This window comes from Scyliorhinus torazame, chromosome X (genome assembly GCF_047496885.1).
Source record: "Scyliorhinus torazame isolate Kashiwa2021f chromosome X, sScyTor2.1, whole genome shotgun sequence".
Lineage (NCBI taxonomy): Eukaryota > Metazoa > Chordata > Chondrichthyes > Carcharhiniformes > Scyliorhinidae > Scyliorhinus > Scyliorhinus torazame.
The window spans coordinates 6942235-6963377 of NC_092738.1; the positions used below are offsets into that span (position 1 = coordinate 6942235).

General features: G+C 42.8%; 1 protein-coding gene across 2 annotated transcripts in view; it reads right to left on the bottom strand.

Annotated features, from left to right (window-relative positions):
• Nucleotides 1-13090: 13090 nt before the first annotated feature.
• sarnp (SAP domain containing ribonucleoprotein) overlaps nt 13091-21143 on the bottom strand; it is a 67145-nt gene continuing 59092 nt past the window's right edge. For both annotated transcript variants that reach the window (XM_072494075.1, XM_072494074.1), the window contains 2 exons: nt 18598-18681; nt 13091-13470 (listed from right to left, as the gene is read on the bottom strand). In XM_072494075.1, the coding sequence (XP_072350176.1) occupies nt 13429-13470; nt 18598-18681 (126 nt within the window). In that variant the 3' untranslated portion in view covers nt 13091-13428. The remainder of the gene's footprint in view (nt 13471-18597; nt 18682-21143) is intronic.

Sequence of the window (21143 nt, forward strand, 5' to 3'; positions counted from 1 at the left end):
TATGCTGGAGTGGAGGGAACCCAAAGAGTGGGACAGGAAAAAATGTAAAATTGGCAGAGAAAATAATAGGCCACCTTTGTACAAATAGCCCAAAGTGACCTTAGCTATATTCAACCAGCCTCAATAAAGTCTGCAAGTAGATAGGGAGAAACTGTTTCCACGGGGAGTATCAGTAACAGGGCACCTATTTAAGGCAATTGGCAAAAAGCCAGGGACGATGAGATTTAAAAAAATGCTGGGAACTATGATCTCAAATGCAATGTTCGAAACGGCAGGGGATGTAGATTCAATGGTAACTTTCAAAAGGGAATTGGATCTCTACTAAAAAAGGAAAAAAACTTGCAAGGCTATGGGGAGAGGGTAGGGTTAGTAGGACTAATTAAATTGCTCTTTCAAAGCACTAGCACACGCACCATGGGCTGAATGGCCTCTTTCTGTGCATTATTTTATGAAGGTCAGCAGTCGATTCATTAGTCCAGGGACTGGTGGAATTCTGCTAAAATATTTAGGTATTTGCTTAGAGACCATCCTGCATATTGGGTGGGTATCAAATGAATCAGCCTGGTAATGTCCCCACAATCTTTTTAAAAAATAATTTAGTGTACCCTATTTTCTTTTCCAATTAAGGGGCAATTTAGCGTGGCCAACCACCTAACCTGGAATCTTTTGGGTTGTGGGGGTGAAACCTACACAGGACACGGGGAGAATGTGCAAACTCCACAGACAGTGGCCCGGGGCCGGGATTGAACCCAGTCCCCAGAATCTCAATCATATTTTCTTTAAAATGAATATCGAGAAATTAAGTGAATGGTTGAGACTCAAAAGTACAAGACACCAAGAGTTGGAAAGAGGAGGAGGAGAAATCAGGAATGGTGATTGAATGACATCAATATTGGAATTTAAAGCTGATAAAGATTGAGGGAGGGGATGCAGTTCTGAAGGCTGGGAAAATTGGGAGAGAATAGGACAAAACAAAATATTGCGGATGTTGGAATCTGAAAAAAAAACCTCAAAATGCTGGAAAAAAAATCACGTCTGGCAGCATCGGTGGAGAGAGAAAGAGTTAATGTTTCAAGTCCGTATGACTCTTCTGAAGACCCGAGAACCTACAGTGCAGAAGGAGGCCATTAGGCAGAGTCTGCACCAACCCTCTGAAAGAGCACCATGCCTCAACCCACTGCCCCACACCTCACCTAACCTGCACATCCATTTTATCATGGTCAATCCCCCAGAAATGTTGCAACAAGTCTTGATCTCAGCGCAGTGAGGATGTTGGGAAGAGGAAGTGTGTAGGACTGGGTATTTGAGGTTTAGAAGGGACAAAACATCAAGACTTGGAAAGAGGAGGAGATTGGTCATTGGATAGACATATGGACGATAAGGGAATAGTGTAGATGGGCTTTAGAGTGGTTTCACAGGTCGGCGCAACATCGAGGGCCGAAGGGCCTGTACTGCGCTGTAATGTTCTATGTTCTAAAAGTACTTCCCTCCAAGTGTTGGTGTGATTTAATTACAATTTATTGGGTACATGGGTCTCCTCATCAATATTTACATAATTCTTAACATGGTCAGGCATAGATCCTGCCTGCTGTACATTAGTCACTCTTCATAACTGCTTGCGCGTTAAAACAGGAAAGGAAACTTGGCAGCAGATATTTAGTACTAAAAGCTTCCTACAACCCTGATGAGAGGCTGTGTCAGATTTCTAACAATAATTAGTCTCTGTTCGGAAGCAGAATCTAGAAAGGCTGAACAATAGGTAAGGGGCACACACCATGGAATTCCCAGCCACCAATCCAATCTTCAGAGCTCCTGTGATATTACAAAAATATGAAAACAAAACTCAAAAAGTTTGTCATACAAATTCTAAGATTGAATTCAAGCCAACATTCTACACATTGTTGATATAAAATATTTGTTATTTTCTTGAGGAAATAGCCCATTTTATCTCGCAATTTCCCCCCCCCCCCCCCCCCCCGAAAGCAACCTGAATTTGTCTGGAGCATATACATTGAACAGATTTATGGAGGACATGAAGGTTTAAAGGACTACATTAGAGCCTGCGATATCTTTTAACAGTAGCTTACTGGGAAATAGGGTGTATACTAGGGGAACATACCCCCATAAGGGGGGGGGGGGGGTTAATCACCTTGGAGACAAGAGGCATCTTGCATGGACTGTAAGGTGGTGAGATCTGCTGTGATAGCTGGGTCTTACAAAATATGTAGTGGAGGTTTTCAGGTATGGTTTACTGAGATAGTGGCCCTGATTCACAAAAAGGGGGTGTTAGAGCAGTATGAATGGTGTGCATGACTCCCAGACTTACTGGTGAACCTCTGAATGTGGAGGCCAAACTGATCTTAATGGTAGGCCTCCTTTGAATACATTTTCCAAGTGCCATCTGAACCCAGCCAGAGGGGTGGGAATGGTGTGGTAACTCCCACACCCCATCCTCATTGGGTGAAACTTCAAATCATGGTGCAGGATGAGTGACTCCAATTGGATGGAATACACCTTCTCTTTTGATGTGTTCATTTCCCAAGTTATTACCCAAATTGTTCAGGACTAACATTGCCAAGCAGGATCAATGAGTTGGAACATCGCGACTGCCTTCACTGTACAAGGATGACCACCCTGTTGTACAAAGTACTTAGAGATCCAAAATAAAACAAGCTTAGATATGCAATGCTCATTCTCAGGTTTACTTAAAAACATAACATGGTGTTGAAGAACTAGTAGAAGCGATTTATTCCCCTAAATCTTGTGCAGCTGCGACTTTGATGGCTGCACACAAATTAAATGAGTCTGCAGCAAAGGTATTGGTGCAAGGGGAGAGATGGGGAGGCAAGGGTCTAGTTCACATAAACAGTAGGGGTTAAATTTAGGATCACTTGCCTTTATAAAATAAAAATTTAGAGTCCCCATTTTTGTCCCAATTAAGGGGCCAATCCACCTACCCTGCACATCTTTTTGGGTTGTGGGGGTGAGACCCACGCTGGATCACTCTGGTCTTTACATTTGCTCCACACTCAATTGAAAAGAATGTCTTCTTTCAATGCATTGGGTTCGTGCAGCCTGAAACTTAAAATGGATCATTCAATTTCCTAAGTCTGCTCTCAGTTCGAAACACATTGATGCACAACAACATTTTATTTTTTTCTTTCTCCTATGCCCTTGTATATCAGCTAATTCCATTAGCTCACAACAGAAGCCTAAATAACGAGGGAATGAAAGTGACTGGGAGAGTTGAACTAAACAGAAGTACTGTACCATTGAACAAGGTTTGAGAGGATGATAAAAGGAGGGAGAGATGTCCAAATGTATAAAATCTGGTCTGATTCGATCTTGAAAATGTTAACTGTTACATTACGGGAAGTCAAAGAAACAAGAGGATGTTTATTATAGACCTACATTAAACAACCCTAGTGTGTACATGCAAATCTGCTTATGTCAGTGTGCAAATTAAGTATAAGCACTAATATCATCTTTTTACCTAGTCTGTATTGTCGTACCAGTGAAGAAAGTGGCACAATGCCCAACCGTCAGAAATGTGTCATTTTCAGTCCCATTTTTAGAGATGCCTAGACTTTGCTACAAACAAAATTGTCTATAGTCAGCTCTTCACTGTAACAAGGTGTAAAGTACCAAAAGTCTTGAATTTCAGGAAAAACATTACCATGCTAAATTGAAACAGAGGGGTTAAGCCATTTTTCTTCTGCGTTTGTGCGAGTTTTATTTTGTAAGTATATTAAAATTGGACATGTAATGAATATCGTACATAACAACAGAGGTTTTGTGAAGTTATTGTCTGCAGTGGTTTATGAAACAAACTATTTTAGTAGTCACAAATAGTGGCTAGGAATGTATTAGATTCCAGGTGGATGCTTTTAACCATATTGGACCAGGCTGAGAGAAAAAGTTAAACATTTAAGCATAATGGTTCACTTGGAAAAAGCCAACATGGTCACCATCACCATTGGAGACAGCTAAACCTTCTTCCCTCAGGGGCCAATTTGGACATTTCAGTGTATTGATGCAAAATTTTGCAAATGTGTTATTGCAAATGATGGTATTTGGATTGATAATATATGTGGGGGAACAGGAAGCTGTGGGGATCACAGAAGCAGCCTGCAGGTCACTTTGGTCAAATGGCTACCACCATAAAAAAAAACAAAGGATGAAATGAGCAAAAACAGCATTGTGCAGTATGCAGAAAGCAGCCAAGTGCCAACATTTTTGATTCAACTGGCTGTAATCAGTACATGATGGACTAGACATCAGTAATCTTTGTAAACCATTCCAGAAGATAAAATCAAATCAGCTGTAAACATGTAAGCTTTACATATACAATATTGTATAAACAAAAGTTAATATAGTTGCTTGTGCTAGTTATACTCATGTCATATATATTATTCCTTTGAAATCTGTCCCATTTTGTTGTTTTCAGTATTTTTGGTACAATGGAATATTTGCATAGAAGTAGCAAGGGATTTGTTTAAAAAATTAAATTAAATCGTGTCCTTGAAATTTCAGTATTTCAGAAAGAAACCTTATCTGGCAAGTGCTGAAATATTGCTTTGAATTTTTGCTATAGTTTGTGGTTGTTTGAAGCAATAAAACATTTATACTGAACACAAGTGTCATTCTTGCATTATAGAAATGAAACAAAATCATGTAGTCCTTGAGGAGTGTGATGGGAAGATGAAAGTTAGGAAGTGCTCATGACAAACTTAAAATCTCACAGGAATTGAATGATGCTGTGCATTAAGAACATGGGCCTAGCGATGAATCCAGTCCGACCCAATAGAGAAGCCTATCTGCTGAAGTGGAGAGAGTTTGGACCATCTCAACTCAGGTGTACTCATCTTAAAGGGAGTGTCGAGGTGCAGATTACTTCAAAATTACACAATGGAAACAGCCGGGCCAAACAACGTTGGTGTTGACCATCCACAACCAGAGGGTATACCAATGACTCGCCCTCTCATTTTCCCACTCTCCATGGGGGAGATATAGTCTCCACAGAAACTATGGTCAACAGTTTAGTGCAGGAGAATCAAACCGACCTCTGTGGCACCATGCAGCAGTATTTTGGGTTGCACAACTGTGTCTCATGGATGAATGGTTAGAAATGCAAATTTCCATGCACCCATTATCAGTTCAAATATAGTTTTGAGACATCATAGGAAGTTCTGATCTGACCTTCGCTAAATTAAAATATTAAACCCCATCAACAGGGCAACTGTCTCAGGGTCATTTGTAGAAAAGCAAAATACTGTGGATGCTGGAATTGGAAACAAAAACAGAAAATGTTGGGAAAATCCTATTTTCTGACTCCACAGATGCTGCCAGACCCGAGTTAACACCCAGTCTGTATAACTCTTCTTCAGAGCTTTTTAGCTCTGAAAAGTCATAGACTCAAAGCATCTCTCGCCACAGATGCTGCCAGGCCTGCTGAGTTTTTCCAGCATTTTCAGTTTTTGTCTCTGGATCAATGCTGTACAACCCGTCCTGAAGGGATGAACCCTTGCCCCCAACAGTTTACGTCGGGCATGGGAAGAGCAGGGAAACAAGAAAAATAAGATTGAGACACAAAATGAGTTACCCCAGTATAATCGCAACACACCCTACAGCATTGAGTTTAGTGTTAAGTTTGCATTTTGCACCGATTTTCTCAATGGAGGTGCTAGAGAGCAGTCTTCCATGTCACACATTCCTGCACAAGAATGCCAAATTCCTGCCCCCTCAGTGTCAAGATGGTCCACCTTCATGGTGCTGTAAATTTCAATGGAAATGTGATATAGCACAATGCCTTCCTCTGCATTAGGCATTTAGAGTTTTTACAAGCCCATTCTGGACTTTATGCCACCTTCCCCTTCTTTCCCCAAATTATTCTGCAAATCTAAGTGTTTAAAACCAGAGGAAGCACATTTACTGGCCCTCAAAGTCACACAATAGCATTCAAGCCTCACTCAGTCCACTTCCCAGGTTCAATTCCCGGCTTGGGTCACTGTCTGTGCGGAGTCGGCACGTTCTCCCCGTGTCTGTGTGGGTTCCTCCGGGTGCGCCGGTTTCCTCCCACAAGTCCCGAAAGACATGCTGTTAGGCGAATTGGACATTCTGAATTCTCCCTCTGTGTACCTGAACTGGAGCCGGAGTGTGGCGGAGGGGGTTTTCACTGCAGTGTTAATAAGCCTACTTGTGACACTAATAAAGATTACTAAACTTAGGAAATCCGGTCCTCAAACTATGTCTGCACTAGTTTGCCTTTCAATACACGCGATTGGATAGTGATCAGGAGCAATGGGCGGCACGGTGGTGCAGCGGTTAGCACTGCTGCCTCACAGCACCGAGGAGCCAGGTTCGATCCCGGCCCTGGGTCACTGTCCGTGTGGAGTTTGCACATTCTCCCCGTGTCAACTCCACAACCCAAAAAGATGTGCAGGATAGGTGAATTGAAAACATTAAATTGTCTCTTTATTGGAAAAAAATAATTGAGAACTCAAAAGTTTATTAAAAAAGTGATCAGGAGCAGGAAGCTTGTAATTTCCACCCTTCCCCACTGAAGGGCTGGTGACACAATTGTACTGACCCTGCTCGGAGTAATAACAGCTAGCTCTGTCCGGAGCAGAAATGCAAATGTTGTAACTTTTAAAAAATCTTTTCCAATTAAGGGCCGATTTAGCGTGACCAATCCCACCTGCCCTGCACATCTTTTGAGTTGTGGGAGTGAGACCCACAGACACGGGGAGAATGTGCAAAGTCCACACGGACAGTGACCTGGGGCAGGGATTGAACTCGGGTCCTTGGCGGTGAGGCAGCAGTGCTAATCACTGCATCAAAAATGTTGCAACTTATTGGTCTTTATGGGAAGAAAGATCTTAAATAGAGGTTTCTCAGTAACAATCTATGGTATGACATTAAGACAATGGTCCTTAAAATAATTGGGTTTGCAGCAAGGGGGCACTACAATTAGCTTCAGCAACCTTCGGTTCGAGAAAAGTATCAAAGGTGTCGGATGTTAGGGCAGCCCCTCTTGTCCCTGCTACTAATTTTGCTCAAAAGCATGGTTATTGCACAGGCCATAGCTAGCTCCCCTACCTCTATAAGCAATATTTTACCAGCAATGAAGAATGGTCATTATTCAACAAATTCTCTTTCAATGCTGCCACCTCCATTTTATTCCTCTCCTCTCAGCATTCTGAAAGGACCATTCCCTTCACAATACCCGAGCTTCTCGTTGCCTATTTTAAATCTTCACCCCATTTATCCTCAGCCTCATACACTGTTCCGCTGAAGCTCAATGCGAGCTCGAGCAACAGCAATTCACCTTTCCATTAAGCATTTTACCGCCTTCTGGACTCAACATGGAGCAGCTCTGGTACAGACAAAAGGAAATGGAGTTGAAATAGTAACTCAGTTCCTCTCTCCATAGATGCTGCCTGGCCTGCTGAGCCTTTTAGAGGAATGGTCATGTGGGGGAGGTAATGGAGGGAACCATAGACATGTACCTCAGCAGGTCACCGTAAGAGGAGTAAATGAAGCTGGCGGGGTGGGGGCATGGATGGAGGAAAAAGATGGCAGGAAGGGAAGAAGAGTGGAAAGTTATAACTGAAGTTAGCACCTCACATTCAAAGTATTTGCCCTGGTTACTAACTCCTTTAATGTGAGGAAACATAATTCAGAATAGATTCAAGTAAATGAAATTTTACCACTGCTCAGATCTTCACAGAGGGCCTAGGGGCAGGAAACAGAACAGGGCTTGATCCAACTCCCTTTAGATGCACATTGTTTAAGATTTCTTCTGGTTTAAGACCAGGTTTTCCCACATACAACGGATGTGAGGAGGAAGACTCCCTACCTTCTCTATAAACCAACTACAGCATGGGAATACAACACATTTAGGAATTCTAGTATAATTACTTGTTTTTTCTCCAGTGACAAAATAGGCCTAAATCTTTAACCCTTACCTACCCAGGCCCCCAAAGACAGCTTTTGAACTGTTTTACTCATTGCTTCTCAGCATTTCATAACCCCTTTTCTTCAGTCCCAGAATCCTTACTTCAGCATCCACAGGAGCAGTTAACGAAGCATTGATTGTTGCCCACTCAACTGAACTCTCTGCCAAAATTCAGCAGCTTAATATCCCAATCAATATTTTAACCCATTGGTTACCTCCAGCATTAAAGCAATAGTAAATTTGGGTTAATGTCTGTTCCTGCAGCTGACTGCTATTCAGTGAAAGTGTACATTAGGTAGAGTGTGAACCAGCATAAACACTTTTTTAAAAATAAATTTAGAGTGTCGAATTCTTTTTTTCCAATTAAGGGGCAATTTAGCGTGGCCAATCCACCTACCCTGCACATCTTTGGGTTGTGGGGGCAAAACCCACAGACACGGGGCGAATGTGCAAACTCCACACAGACGTGACCCAGAGCTGGGATTCAAACCTGGGACCTCGACGCCGTGAAAACCACTTGCGCCACCGTGCTGCCCCGACGAGCATCAACACTGGCTGATTAGCCTGTTGCTTGGCTCAGCTGTCACTGGATGTACCACAGGACTCCCAGCTCCATGCTCCAAGACTGAACAGGGGTAAAATCCACATTTGGCCGGATTGCAAAACTGGCTGCAACGTATCATGTTATGACCCTCCCCTCTAATTTGCAAGTAGTTATTAGACTTGGTTGAAAGGCTGACCTCGGATGGCCTTTGTGTGTGTGTGTGTGTGTGTGTGTGGGGGGGGGGAAGTTAGAGGAATAGATGATATTGGGTACATACAGCTAAAGCAAATCACAAGGTGGGTGAGATTGGGAAAATGAAAACTTTGAAGTCAATATGCTGTGTGTGGGAAAGAAAGCTTGGCAAGTAGTTATTGCAAATGTGAGAAGCTTGGTTTCACAGATAAGTGACAATATCTTCAGAATAAACCTTTACAATATGTTTACTGATCAAGAGGCCTTTAGAGGCTCCGATGTGCCTCCCCCAACCCTCTTGGCATCACAAAAGATTAATTTCCGAAACAGGTTGTTCAGATTGAAGAATTAGATGCTGATTCGAATTAAAGAGATTATCTAAAGCAGCTGGTAATGGGAGATGGATTGAGAAAATAACAGTTTATTAGCTGCTGGGGGGTGGGAAGGGAGAAACAGAAAGCAAAAAAAAGCACCCCAATAGGGCCATGAAAAAAGCTGTCAAGCTGAGAGCCATCAGTAGGGAGATCCAGTGCTGTCCTCAAAGGGTTAAGCACTCGGTTGTAAACAAACTTGCAAGAAAGGAAACTACCAGTTTAGTTCTGTCGTCTACCTGTAAGGAGCTATTTAATAGAGCAAGCGGAACTAGTAGGAATGTGTGAAGAGACAACACTAGCCATCCTGCAGATTCTAGCTTCCTTCAACTCTCAATTGGGGAGACTTAAATTGTACACTGATTGTTTTTTGTGTTTAAAGTAAGATCAATACTGCAAGCTTGGTTTGAATTGCAAACTTCCATTTTTCATTCTTTAATCAAATAATTATCAGGTTTCTGAAGCCAAGCACCTCTACAATGAAGAGCAATAATGCAGGATTGCTGCCCGGTATGATGATCAGTGGCAGGAGTGGAACAATGCAGAGTGAAGGGTCAAGTGTTGTGCTGGTGGTGGGGGAAGAGAGGACGCATGATGGGGGATGGATTGGATCATTAGGACTAGCTGTTTATTATCTGTTAACATCCTCAGTTAAGGAGCAATACATTTTTTTTAGGGATGCGATGGGTAGGGCAAGTAATTTGCCACATCGGGACAGAAATTGAAAATTTCTACATGCCACAATTTGTTACTATACTTAAGTAGGCAAGGAAGCTGTTACAAAAATGACTGGTCAATGAGAAACTGGCAAGTCCTAGTAATGTGCACTTTTCCTGTCTTACCTTAAAAATCCAAAATATAGCCACATAGCTAGCTGTAAGACCTCAGTAGAATAGGGCCATAGAGCGTTCATTTTCACTAGTTCCTTCCATAATACAATGGGATCAAAACAGTCCCCTGTGGTGGAAACTTTGGATTCGGAATCTCATCCCACCCAAGTCAGGTGATGATATTCTTTGTACCTTCTTTTAAACAACGCCTTTGGTAAAACCCTGAAATTCATTCTTTGTAGGCTTAAACTGCGCAGACCCCACCCATCCACCAAAAAAAAGACAGCACTCCAGGTTACTTTATTGACACACTGGAAAAGGTTAGTGTGTAAATTACCACATGAACAAGAGTACACAAAGGAGATAATAACAAATAGTGTGAATTATTTACACTTGCAGGTAATTTCTATCTATCCCCAACTGTTACCAGTGAAGGACAGCTAGCAAAATTGAAAGAGGAGCATAGTTTAAGACAACCAGTGCAGTGGAATTCATTTTGGATTGTTCCAGCATAGCCATGGTGAGCCTAATGAGTTGCTTCTGTCCTGTAAACTTTAAGATCCCAAGTCAGATACACCAGTTAGAGGCAGAATAAAAACACTCCAATTTCAGAAAAGCCCATTCTGCTGCAATCTGGTATTTTCCAATTGCTTCATAAGTCACTTTGTCTTTGGACAGAGGTTACCAAGTAGCGCTAAATATAGATAGTCACATGCGAGACGTCAATCCTCACAAGGGACTGGATTGAGAACATCCAAACTAATGCTGACAGCAAGCAGAGACTTTCAGTTTGAGCTAAATTTGAGCCACTGCCGAAGTGAATATTAATATTTAAAAAAAAAAGTATTTTCTAGTAAACATGTTAATACCTCGATATATCAAAAGAAGGACTCAGAAATAGGGAACCCACCATTGTGCAGCTGAGGCATATCAACTAGGAATCCCCAATTAAAATTGCTGCTTTACATCAAGCTTGTAGCTGCTCCATTTAGCCTCAGCATCCCTCATGTTTCTGCACTAGATTTCAGTGATCCCTGCTGTAAGTATGATCTCAAGATCAGGCCTGTCTATGTTGTCACCGTGGTTAACTAAACAACACATACCACCATACTGTACGAGTGAATAGATATTTTAGGTGGCCAGCTGGGGCTAAACAAACACGTCAGCTCCTAATAGCCTCGTGGGTGGAGCCTATTGAACTATGTGGAACAGGTAGAGGTTGCTGATGTCAACAGAGGAAGTAGTGAGGTGCTATACTCAAGTCAACAGATGTAGGCATCGGGTGGCAGGGCAGCAGGGAGGGGAAGAGGAAAACGTATTTCTGCTTTTGGTCGCTATCCATTAATTGCTCGTGGAAGTGTGTGGGGAAGTCGGGAAGAGCATGCTTGCTGTGATGTCTCTATAATGCAAGTCTGCTGACACTTACGGCCATCCATGAGGAATAATCACTTAAACAAGGCACTGCTGTAACAAGAGTTGGTACTTCCAGGAAAGAGAGATGGAGAGAACGTGCAATGCCCGACTTTTACCCATATTACAAAAGAAATCAAACAGACACCAAAATGCAAAGCAAAGATTTAAAAAAAAAAATAGACAACTGCTGTGTACATTTGTAGAAAATGTGGTGCAGCAACCTGAAAAGTGGTCGGAGGGGAAGGATGTTTTAAGTTTAAAAATGATGAAACAGGCTCCAAACTAATTCCATTCTAAACCATCCAGTGTGTGTGGAACACCTACTTGACAGGAAATGTAAGTTTATAAAGCAAAGTTGTTACATGTGAAATGACACTTGGACAAGAGTTTTACATTTTATTACATCACACCACCTGATAGTTAGGCTGCTGGGAAATAGTCACCTGGTATATCACACAATCACACACAAGCCACTGAAGTTGTATCGCAAGATTGTGGGGAGAGGGGAGGGCAAGACAGACAAGTTTTTTTTAAAAAAAGGGTCCAACACAGATACTTTGGGCCACCTGTTAATTGTTGGACAAAAATAGAATAAATGGGATAGCAGGATCATTCACGGTTGTGTGGCACACCAGACACCATCCAATACCATTCTTAACCACACACCCCTTCAGATTATCCGGCCTTTTTAAAAATGGGCCCATTAACCTATCAAGAATTTTTAAATTCTTTAGCACGGCATAAAAATCCAATGGGATCTTTTCGCATTTCTTTCACTATTAAATAGCTGAAAATGCACTTTATACTAATTGCTCTCAGCCCTTGTGATCAGTGTAAACCTGCACTCAAGCAAAGGAGCAAAAGATTCAAATCAGCCTTATTTCAATAGCCAACACAAGTTTGGAGCCTCAATTTCTTTGGCTTTTCTGTGAATGATTAGTATAATATAGATGGTAGTATACAACAAGATGGGGGTCAAATCTTGTATGCAATGATTTAGGAGAATAGAAATTTAATTGGCTACAGACATCAGTATTTCACCATTTTGAGTGGAGGGAGAATGAAGAATGGCTGTGGTGTGCAGCAGGAATTATTAAATGGTAAACAGATGGATGGTAATTTTTCCCAGCTCATTTTGCCCGAATTATAGAATCATAGAATTTACAGTGCAGAAGGAGGCTATTCGGTCCATCGAGTCTGCATCGGCCCTTACAAAGAGCACCCTACTCAAGCCCACGCATCTACCCTATCCCCGTAACCCCCACTTAACCTTTGTGGACACTAAGGGCAATTTAGCACGACCAATCCACCTAACCCTCACATCTTTTGACTGTGGGAGGAAACCGGAGCACCTGGAGGAAAGCCACGCACACACGGGGAGGACGTGCAGACTCCGCACAGTGACCCAAGCCGGAATCAAACCCGGGTCCCTGGAGCTGGGAAGCAACTGTGCTAACCACTATGCTACCGTGCTGCCCAAGTATTATAATACTTAATACCCACCTCACCCATCGAAGTCCTTCCCGAAAGAAACATCACCCGTGTTCAATGGGTTTTAAAGAGTTGGCATTGGATAGGGAATAGTTTGTGCCTTTGTTTTGAGCTGCCTGCACCAAATCTCTGGCATAATTTGTGTTGAAGACAAACCCTTGCTGTAACTTGCCCACTGCCTCATCCAGCAAGGTTTTACTTAGAGAATATTTAAAAACTAAGGTGATGCAACAATATCATGACATAGTCACGTGCACTCGCATTCACAAATTAAGACTTTTGCAGCTTGCAATGTGTAACAAAAGACACAACCTTCTTTAATTATTTAATCAAGTTTCACTTGGTTGTACAGTACCTGCAGAAAGTTCCACTAAGATTATCTCCAGCCTGCAGCAGTGACTTGTGCTCCTTGGTATCTCAGCATCTCATTCCTTATTGCTGAAGCAGCTGTACATTCTAGCAGTTGTAATTAAATAAGTCATCTAATTTTTGACACCTTGCAAACACCATTACTGCAAACTGATACACAATAGGGAAATAAAGCACATTTTCAGTTTAAAAAGTATCCTAAAAAAAATCTACTTGCTACACATTTAAAACATTCTTGGTAAAAAAAAAAGCAAGGTGTTATCAGACAATCCCAAAACGTTCTGCTCTTTTCCTCTTCTTCGCCTACAAAAAAAAAGAAACATCAATATCAGAAAGTCCAACTATTTACAATTCATAATTTTCTTACAGTATAGACTGACCCTAGTTATCTTAATTAATTGCTGCTGATTACATCACCATGAGAGCTCACGGAACAATGAGTCGTCAGACCACTCACATCCAGTACAACCATCGGTTCATGTTGAATTTGATTGTACATGCTATGTGGGAGGATTATATAGTATGCTAATACCATATCCATATGACCATTCAAAACACAAGGCAACTAAATTCAATTATGATTAATTTGTTTAAGTATACAGAAACAGGAAGCAGCCATTCATGGCTGATCTGTATCGTAACTCCATCTGGGAACGGGAGAGAGAGGGGGAGCCGGAGCGCAGCGAGTGCAGCTTGGGATTCAGGTAGGTGTATAAACTTGCCCCCAGGTTCCAGCGGCCTTCATTTCCGGGAGCGGGAGAGAGAGAGGGAGCCGGAGCACAGCGAGTGCAGCTTCGGATTCAGGTAGGTGTATAAACTTGCCCCCAGGTTCCAGCGGCCTTCACGTCCGGGAGCGGGAGAGAGAGAGGGAGCCGGAGTGCAGCTTGGGAATCAGGAAGGTGCTTAAGTGTTTGATTTTTACCTCTATTTAAGTTGGGCGGTTGCTAAACCCGAGACACTACACTTGTAGTGTCTCCCACTCCCTCTAACCTAAGGGGGCGAGCGAATATCAGGTAAGCTCTCTCTTTTCTTTTATCCGCAAGTTAAAGCTTCAGATTTTCGGCGGGTGCAGTGGTCAGGGGTCTGACGGGAAGGTAAGTAGCTGAGAGAAATTTAACTCTTCGTGGGTTGCTAAGTATTGTGATTGGTAAGTAAAATCCTTATTCATTATTTGATATTATATTTGTAATCAGTTAAGGTAAAGTGTAAAAATGGCAGGAGATCCCAGACCCGTGTTATGCTCCTCGTGCTCAATGTGGGAGTTCAGGGACGCGGCCGATGCCCCTGACTCCTTCATGTGCGGGAAGTGCGTCCAGCTGCAGCTCCTGTTAGACCGCATGACGGCTCTGGAGCTGCGAATGGACTCACTTTGGAGCATCCGCGATGCTGAGGAGGTCGTGGATAGCACGTTCAGTGAGTTGGTCACACCGCAGATTAGGATTGGTGAGGGAGACAGGGAATGGGTGACCAAAAGGCAGAGAAAGAGCAGGAAGGCAGTTCAGATGTCATCTGCGGTCATCTCCCTCCAAAACAGGTATACCGTTTTGGATACTGTTGGGGGAGATGGCTCACCAGGGGAAGTCAGTAGTAGCCAGGCTCATGGCACCGTGGCTGGCTCTGCTGCACAGAAGGGCGGCAAAAAGACGGGCAGGGCTATAGTCATAGGGGATTCAATCGTAAGTGGAGAAGACAGGCGTTTCTGTGGTCGAAAATGAGACTGCTCAATGGTATGTTGCCCCCCGGGTGCACGGGTCAGGGATCTCTCAGATCGGCTGCAGGACATACTGAAGGGGGAGGGTGAACAGCCAGTTGCCGTGGTGCATATAGGCACCAACGATATAGGTAAAAAACGGGATGAGGTCCTACAATCAGAATTTAGGGTGTTAGGAGATAAGTTAAAAAGTAGGACCTCAAAGGTAGGAATCTCACGATTTCTACCAGTGCCACGAGACAGAGCAGAAATTCAAGAATAGTCAGAATGAATACGTGGCTTGAGAGATGGTGCAGGAGGGAGGGGTTCAGATTTTTGGGACATTGGAACCGGTTCTGGGGGTGGTGGGACCATTACAAATCGGATGCTCCTCACCTGGGAAGGACTGGAACCAATGTCCAAGGGGGTGCTTTTGCTAACACTGTTGGGGAGGTTTTAAACTAATGTGGCAGGGGGATGGGAACCAGATTATGAAGTTAGAGGTCAGTAAAGAGGCAGCAACTAAAGCCAGTAAGGTACTAGATAATAAACTCAATGTGACTAAGGGGAAGAGTAGACAGGGAAGAGATGAAGAACGCAAAGGGACAGGTGGTCTGAGGTGCATATGTTTCAATGCGAGAATTGCAGCAGGTAAGGCAGATGACCTTAGGGCTTGGATTAGTACCTGGGAATATGATGTTATTGCTATTACGGAGACTTGGTTGAGGGAAGGGCAAGACTGGCAACTAAATATGCCAGGGTATAGATGCTTCAGGAGGGATAGAAAGGGAGGTAAAAGGGGTGGAGGAGTTGCATTACTGGTCAGAGATAATATCACAGCTATGATTAAGAAGGGCACGATGGAGGATTCGAGCACTGAGGCAATATGGGTAGAGCTAAGAAATAGGAAGGGTGCAGTAACATTGTTGGGACTTTACTACAGGCCTCCCAAAAGCGAGCGTGAAGTACAGGTACAAATATGTAGACTGATTAAAGAAAAATGTAGGAGCAATAGGGTGGTCGTGATGGGAGGTTTTAACTTCCCCAACATTGAATGGGACTCATGTAGTGTTGGAGGCGTAGATGGAGCAGAATTTGTAAGGAGCATCCAGGAGAGTTTTTTTAGAGCAGTATGTAAATAGTCCAACTCGGGAAGGGTCCATACTGGACCTGGTATTGGGGAATGATCCCGGCCAGGTGGTTAAAGTTTTAGTCGGAGATTACTTTGGGAATAGCGATCACAATTCCGTAAGTTTTAGAATACTCATGGACAAAGACGAGAGTGGTCCTAAAGAAAGAGTGCTAAATTGGGGAAAGGCCAAGTATAACAAAATTCAGCAGGAGCTAGGGAATGTGGATTGGGAGCAGCTCTTTAAGGGTAAATCCACATTTGAAATGTGGGAGTCCTTTAAGGAAAGGTTGATTAGAGTGCAGGACAGACATGTCCCTGTGAAAATGAGGGATAGAAATGGCAAGATTAGGGAACCATGGATAACGGGTGGAATTGTGAGACTAGCTAAGATGAAGAAGGAAGCATACATAAGATCTAGGCGACTTAAATCTGACGAAGCTTTGCAGGAATATCGGGAAAGTAGGACAAATCTCAAACGCGCAATAAAGAGGGCTAAAAGGGGTCATGAAATATCTTTTGGCTAACAGGGTTAAGGAAAATCCCAAAGCCGTTTATTCGTACATAAGGAGCAAGAGGGTAACTAGAGAAAGGATTGGCCCACTCAAAGACAAAAGAGGGAATTTATGCGTGGAGTCAGAGGAAATGGGTGAGATTCTTAATGAGTACTTTGCATCGGTATTCACCAAGGAGAGGGACATGATCGATGTTGAGGCTACGGATGGATGTTTAAATACTCTAGGTCATAAGGGGGAAGTTTTGGGTATTCTAAAAGGCATTAAGGTGGACAAGTCCCCAGGTCCGGATGGGATCTCTCTGAGGGAAGCGAGGGAAGAAATAGCTGGTGCCTTAACAGATATCTTTGCAGCATCCTTGAGCACAGGTGAGGTCCCGGAGGACTGGAGAATTGCTAATGTTGTCCCTTTGTTTAAGAAGGGTAGCAGGGATAATCCAGGGAATTATAGACCTGTGAGCTTGACGTCAGTGGTAGGCAAACTGCTGGAGAAGATACTGAGGGATAGGATCTATTCACATTTGGAAGAAAATAGACTTATCAGTGATAGGCAGCATGGTTTTGTGCAGGGAAGGTCGTGTCTTACAAACCTAATAGAATTCTTTGAGGAAGTGACAACGTTAATTGATGATGGAAGGGCTGTAGATGTCATATACATGGACTTCAGTATGGCGTTTGATAAAGTTTCCCATGGCAGGTTGATGGAAAAAGTGAAGTCGTATGGGGTTCAGGGTGTACTAGCTAGATGGATAAAGAACTGGCTGGGCAACAGGAGACAGAGAATAGTGGTGGAAGGGAGTTTCTCAAAATGGAGAAAGGCAACTAGTGGTGTTCCACAGGGATCCGTGCTTGGACCACTGTTGTTTGTGATATACATAAATGATCTGGGCGAAGGTATAGGTGGTCTGATTAGCAAGTTTGCAGATGATACCAAGATTGGCGGAGTTGCAGATAGCGAGGAGGACGGTCAGAGAATACAGCAAAATATAAATAGATTGGAGAGTTGGGCATTGACACTGCAGATGGAGTTCAATCCAGGCAAATGCGAGGTGATGCATTTTGGAAGATTTAATTCAAGAGCTGACTACACTGTCAATGGAAGAGTTCTGGGGAAAATTGATGCACAGAGAGATCTGGGAGTTCAGGTCCATTGTACCCTGAAGGTGGCAACGCAGGTCGATAGAGTGGTCAAGGCATACAGCATGCTTGCCTTCATCGGACGGGGTATTGAGTACAAGAGTCGGCAGGTCATGTTACAGTTGTATAGGATTTTGGTTAGGCCACATTTGGAATACTGCGTGCAGTTCTGGTCGCCACATTACCAGAAGGATGTGGATGCTTTAGAGAGGGTGCAGAGGAGGTTCACCAGGATGTTGCCTGGTATGGAGGGTGCTAGCTATGAAGAAAGGTTGAGTAGATTAGGATTGATTTCGTTGGAAAGACGGAGGTTGAGGGGCGACCTGATTTAGGTCTACAAAATTATGAGAGGTATGGACAGGGTGGATAGCAACAAGCTTTTTCCAAGAGTGGGGGTGTCAATTACAAGGGGTCACGATTTCAAGGTGAGAGGGGGAAAGTTTAAGGGAGATGTGCGTGGAAAGTTTTTAACGCAGAGGGTGGTGGGTGCCTGGAACGCTTTGCCAGCGGAGGTGGTAGAGGCGGGCACGATAGCATCATTTAAGATGCATCTAGACAGATATATGAACGGGTGGGGAACAGAGGGAAGTAGATCCTTGGAAAATAGGCGACATGTTTAGATAAAGGATCTGGATCGGCACAGGCTGGGAGGGCCGAAGGGCCTGTTCCTGTGCTGTACTTTTCTTTGTTGTTTGTTCTAACCACCATGGCTCCATTATCCTATTAATATCCCAGTTTAGCAAAGGTCCATCAATCTTAGATTGAAATAAAGCTCTGCCAGTTCCAACCATAGAAAGCTGATATTTAACCATTGCATAGATTCACAATTGTTAAATGCAAAAGCCAAAAGATGATTTACCTACATTCATATTTTGCTCATTAGAACCAGTTATAAAAAAATCTAGAGCTCATAGTCAGTGGGCGTCCGTGGCGCTGGCGATTTACGTTAAGTTTGGTTACCTCAACATCATCGCCACCTCCTGCTGAACTGGTCACAATTCCAAACCGTTCCTTTCTCTTTTTCATTTTCTCATCATCTTCAGTCTAAGGAAAGTGAACACATACTGAAGTCAAAGCAGGTTTCAGAATTGATTTCAGGTAGCAATTTTCAGCTCACTGTATAAATGCAATATGGTATGGTACTGAGCCACATGGAATACATGTAAAACGAGCACTTGGGCAACATTCCAGTGGGCTGGTATTGTACTGCAGCCAGACATCATTAAAACTTTGCAATGAATGAAAAAAATGCTTCTCATTACGCCCCAGCAGTTCATGTATTGCACAAAGTTACAATACTTGCTGTGCGCTCTGGGTAGCAAGAGTTAAGGAGAGCGTTAGCATTTTTTTGGCTGAACTGAGCAAGTATAATAACATTAGGTGGTCAGATAATAGAAAGCAGTGTACCAAGAATTTGGGTAATGTACAAAAAACGTCCTGTCTCACAGCAGAGCCAGGAAAAGAAAACAGATATAACAGGGTTAAGAATGCCCTTCATTGTTTGGCTGAAAAACTGTAAACACTCCTTAAATGTTTATTAGACATGTGCATCTTTTGTGCCATTGCCAAAAAAAAACACCTCTGGAAATTCAATCACCCAGCTCTCGTCATTTTGAGAATGGCATTTATCTGTGCAACGTGGGACAACTTCAAATGGTGAATGTTAAATGCACCGTGCTGAATCAAGCAAGGCAATTTGCTGACATTCAATGTGGTTCTGCCCTATTATTAAAAGGCCCGAGCAGAGAGAACAGACAACTTGGTTGTGCAGCACTTTGAAGGGAACAAGAGGCTTTTATTGCTGACAATTGATTTTGTGTTGAACAAAACAGCAGCAGCAAAGATGTTGACTTGCTGGATTAGAATCAGTTTCCCCAAAGTAGAGTTTGGTAAAGCAGCTTTTAAATTACAACGTACTATAGGCTAGAACCAAGGAGGACAAAACAAAGAGAACTTTTTTCTTTAATTAAAAATAGAAGTGCTGGAAACACTCAGGTCTGGCAGCATGTGGAGAGAAAAAGAGTTAACACCGAGTTGAATAAGACTCTTCTTCAGAACATATTTAACTCAAAATGTGAACGGTTTCTCTCTCCAGATACTTGCTGTCCTGTTTGACTCAAGACGAGCTTCCAACCCCAAATCAACTATCATCAACCCCACCTACTTCCACCTCTGTAACATTGCCCGTATGTACCCAAACTTCAGCTGTCTGCTGCTGTACCCCATATCCATCCTTTTATTTCTAGACCGGACTATTACAAGCTTTCTTGATCAGCCTCTCACCAGCCATAAAACCTGACCCCACCCAAAGCTGCCCAAATGACACCCATCACCTGTGCTCACTGACTTACATTGGTTCCTAGTCCTAAAATGCCTTGTTTTTAGATATCGTCAATCCCCACATTGCCTCGCATTCCCCTCCAAGACATCTGCACTCCAACGCTGGGCTTTGCACATCCAATTCTAAATTGCTCCACAATTGACAGCAGATTAGATCGCTGCTAAAGCTCAAGGTGGCATAAAATTGCTATTAAAAAAAAATCTAACAAATTGAATTTGAAAAGCAATAAACACAAGTGATGTCAAAGGATCAGGTAAGAATACAGTACTCAAAAATTATTATTCAACAAAACTGAGAGTACAATACTCCATTCATTTCAGACCCCTGGGTTGTGGAACTTGGAAAAAAAGGGTTCCCACTGCTAATTGCTGTCCAGTGACCCTGCTGAAGATCGCTTGCATGGATCAGGTAAGGAGATGTGTGGGCACGTTTCCCTGCAAGCTGATCAGCCAACTGACACTCACCAAAAAGGCAGCAATAAAGTAAGGGTTGCTGGCAGACAAGGAACCAAAGTTCAGCAGCAGTCACAGCCAGTGTTCCTGCGATAGCTTGCACACTATACAAACACAAACTAATTCAGACCGTCAAAACCAACATGGAAATAATTTCAGTAACAATTTCAAACGGCCTGATGTAACATACTCAAAGTGCAGCTTAAATTCATTGGATGGGTTCTGCTAGTTAAATTGCAACGGTGTTAAGAGACTCACTTTTTGTGGCAGCATAAAATAACTGCCTCTCTTCTGTTCGCTCCTCTCAGTTTATTTTAAACTGAACAACTAGTATGAAAGGTTAAGGCCCCTGTAGTGCAGGACACCCAAGTTTAAAAAAAGCAACCACAACCACTCCCCATCAGCAACCGCCTGCAAACAACAAATGTCTCCTCGGAAGGTGGAAATATAGCTTACATCAGCACGAAACATTCAGGGGGTTCAATAAACATCTACACAGTAGTCAATTCCACATTGTAAACATTTCCTATGCAGTCAGGAGTGGCAGGCATTTTAGCCAAATAATTACAGTAATTAAACACCTAACAGTTAGAACCGTTTAATAGTTTGGACAGCTTTTTAATAGAATCACAATCTATTCAGATAATTACAATAAATAACAAAATGCCAGCGCCAAAGTATTTTTGATTGCACCTTATGAGAAGGTCCAGGAT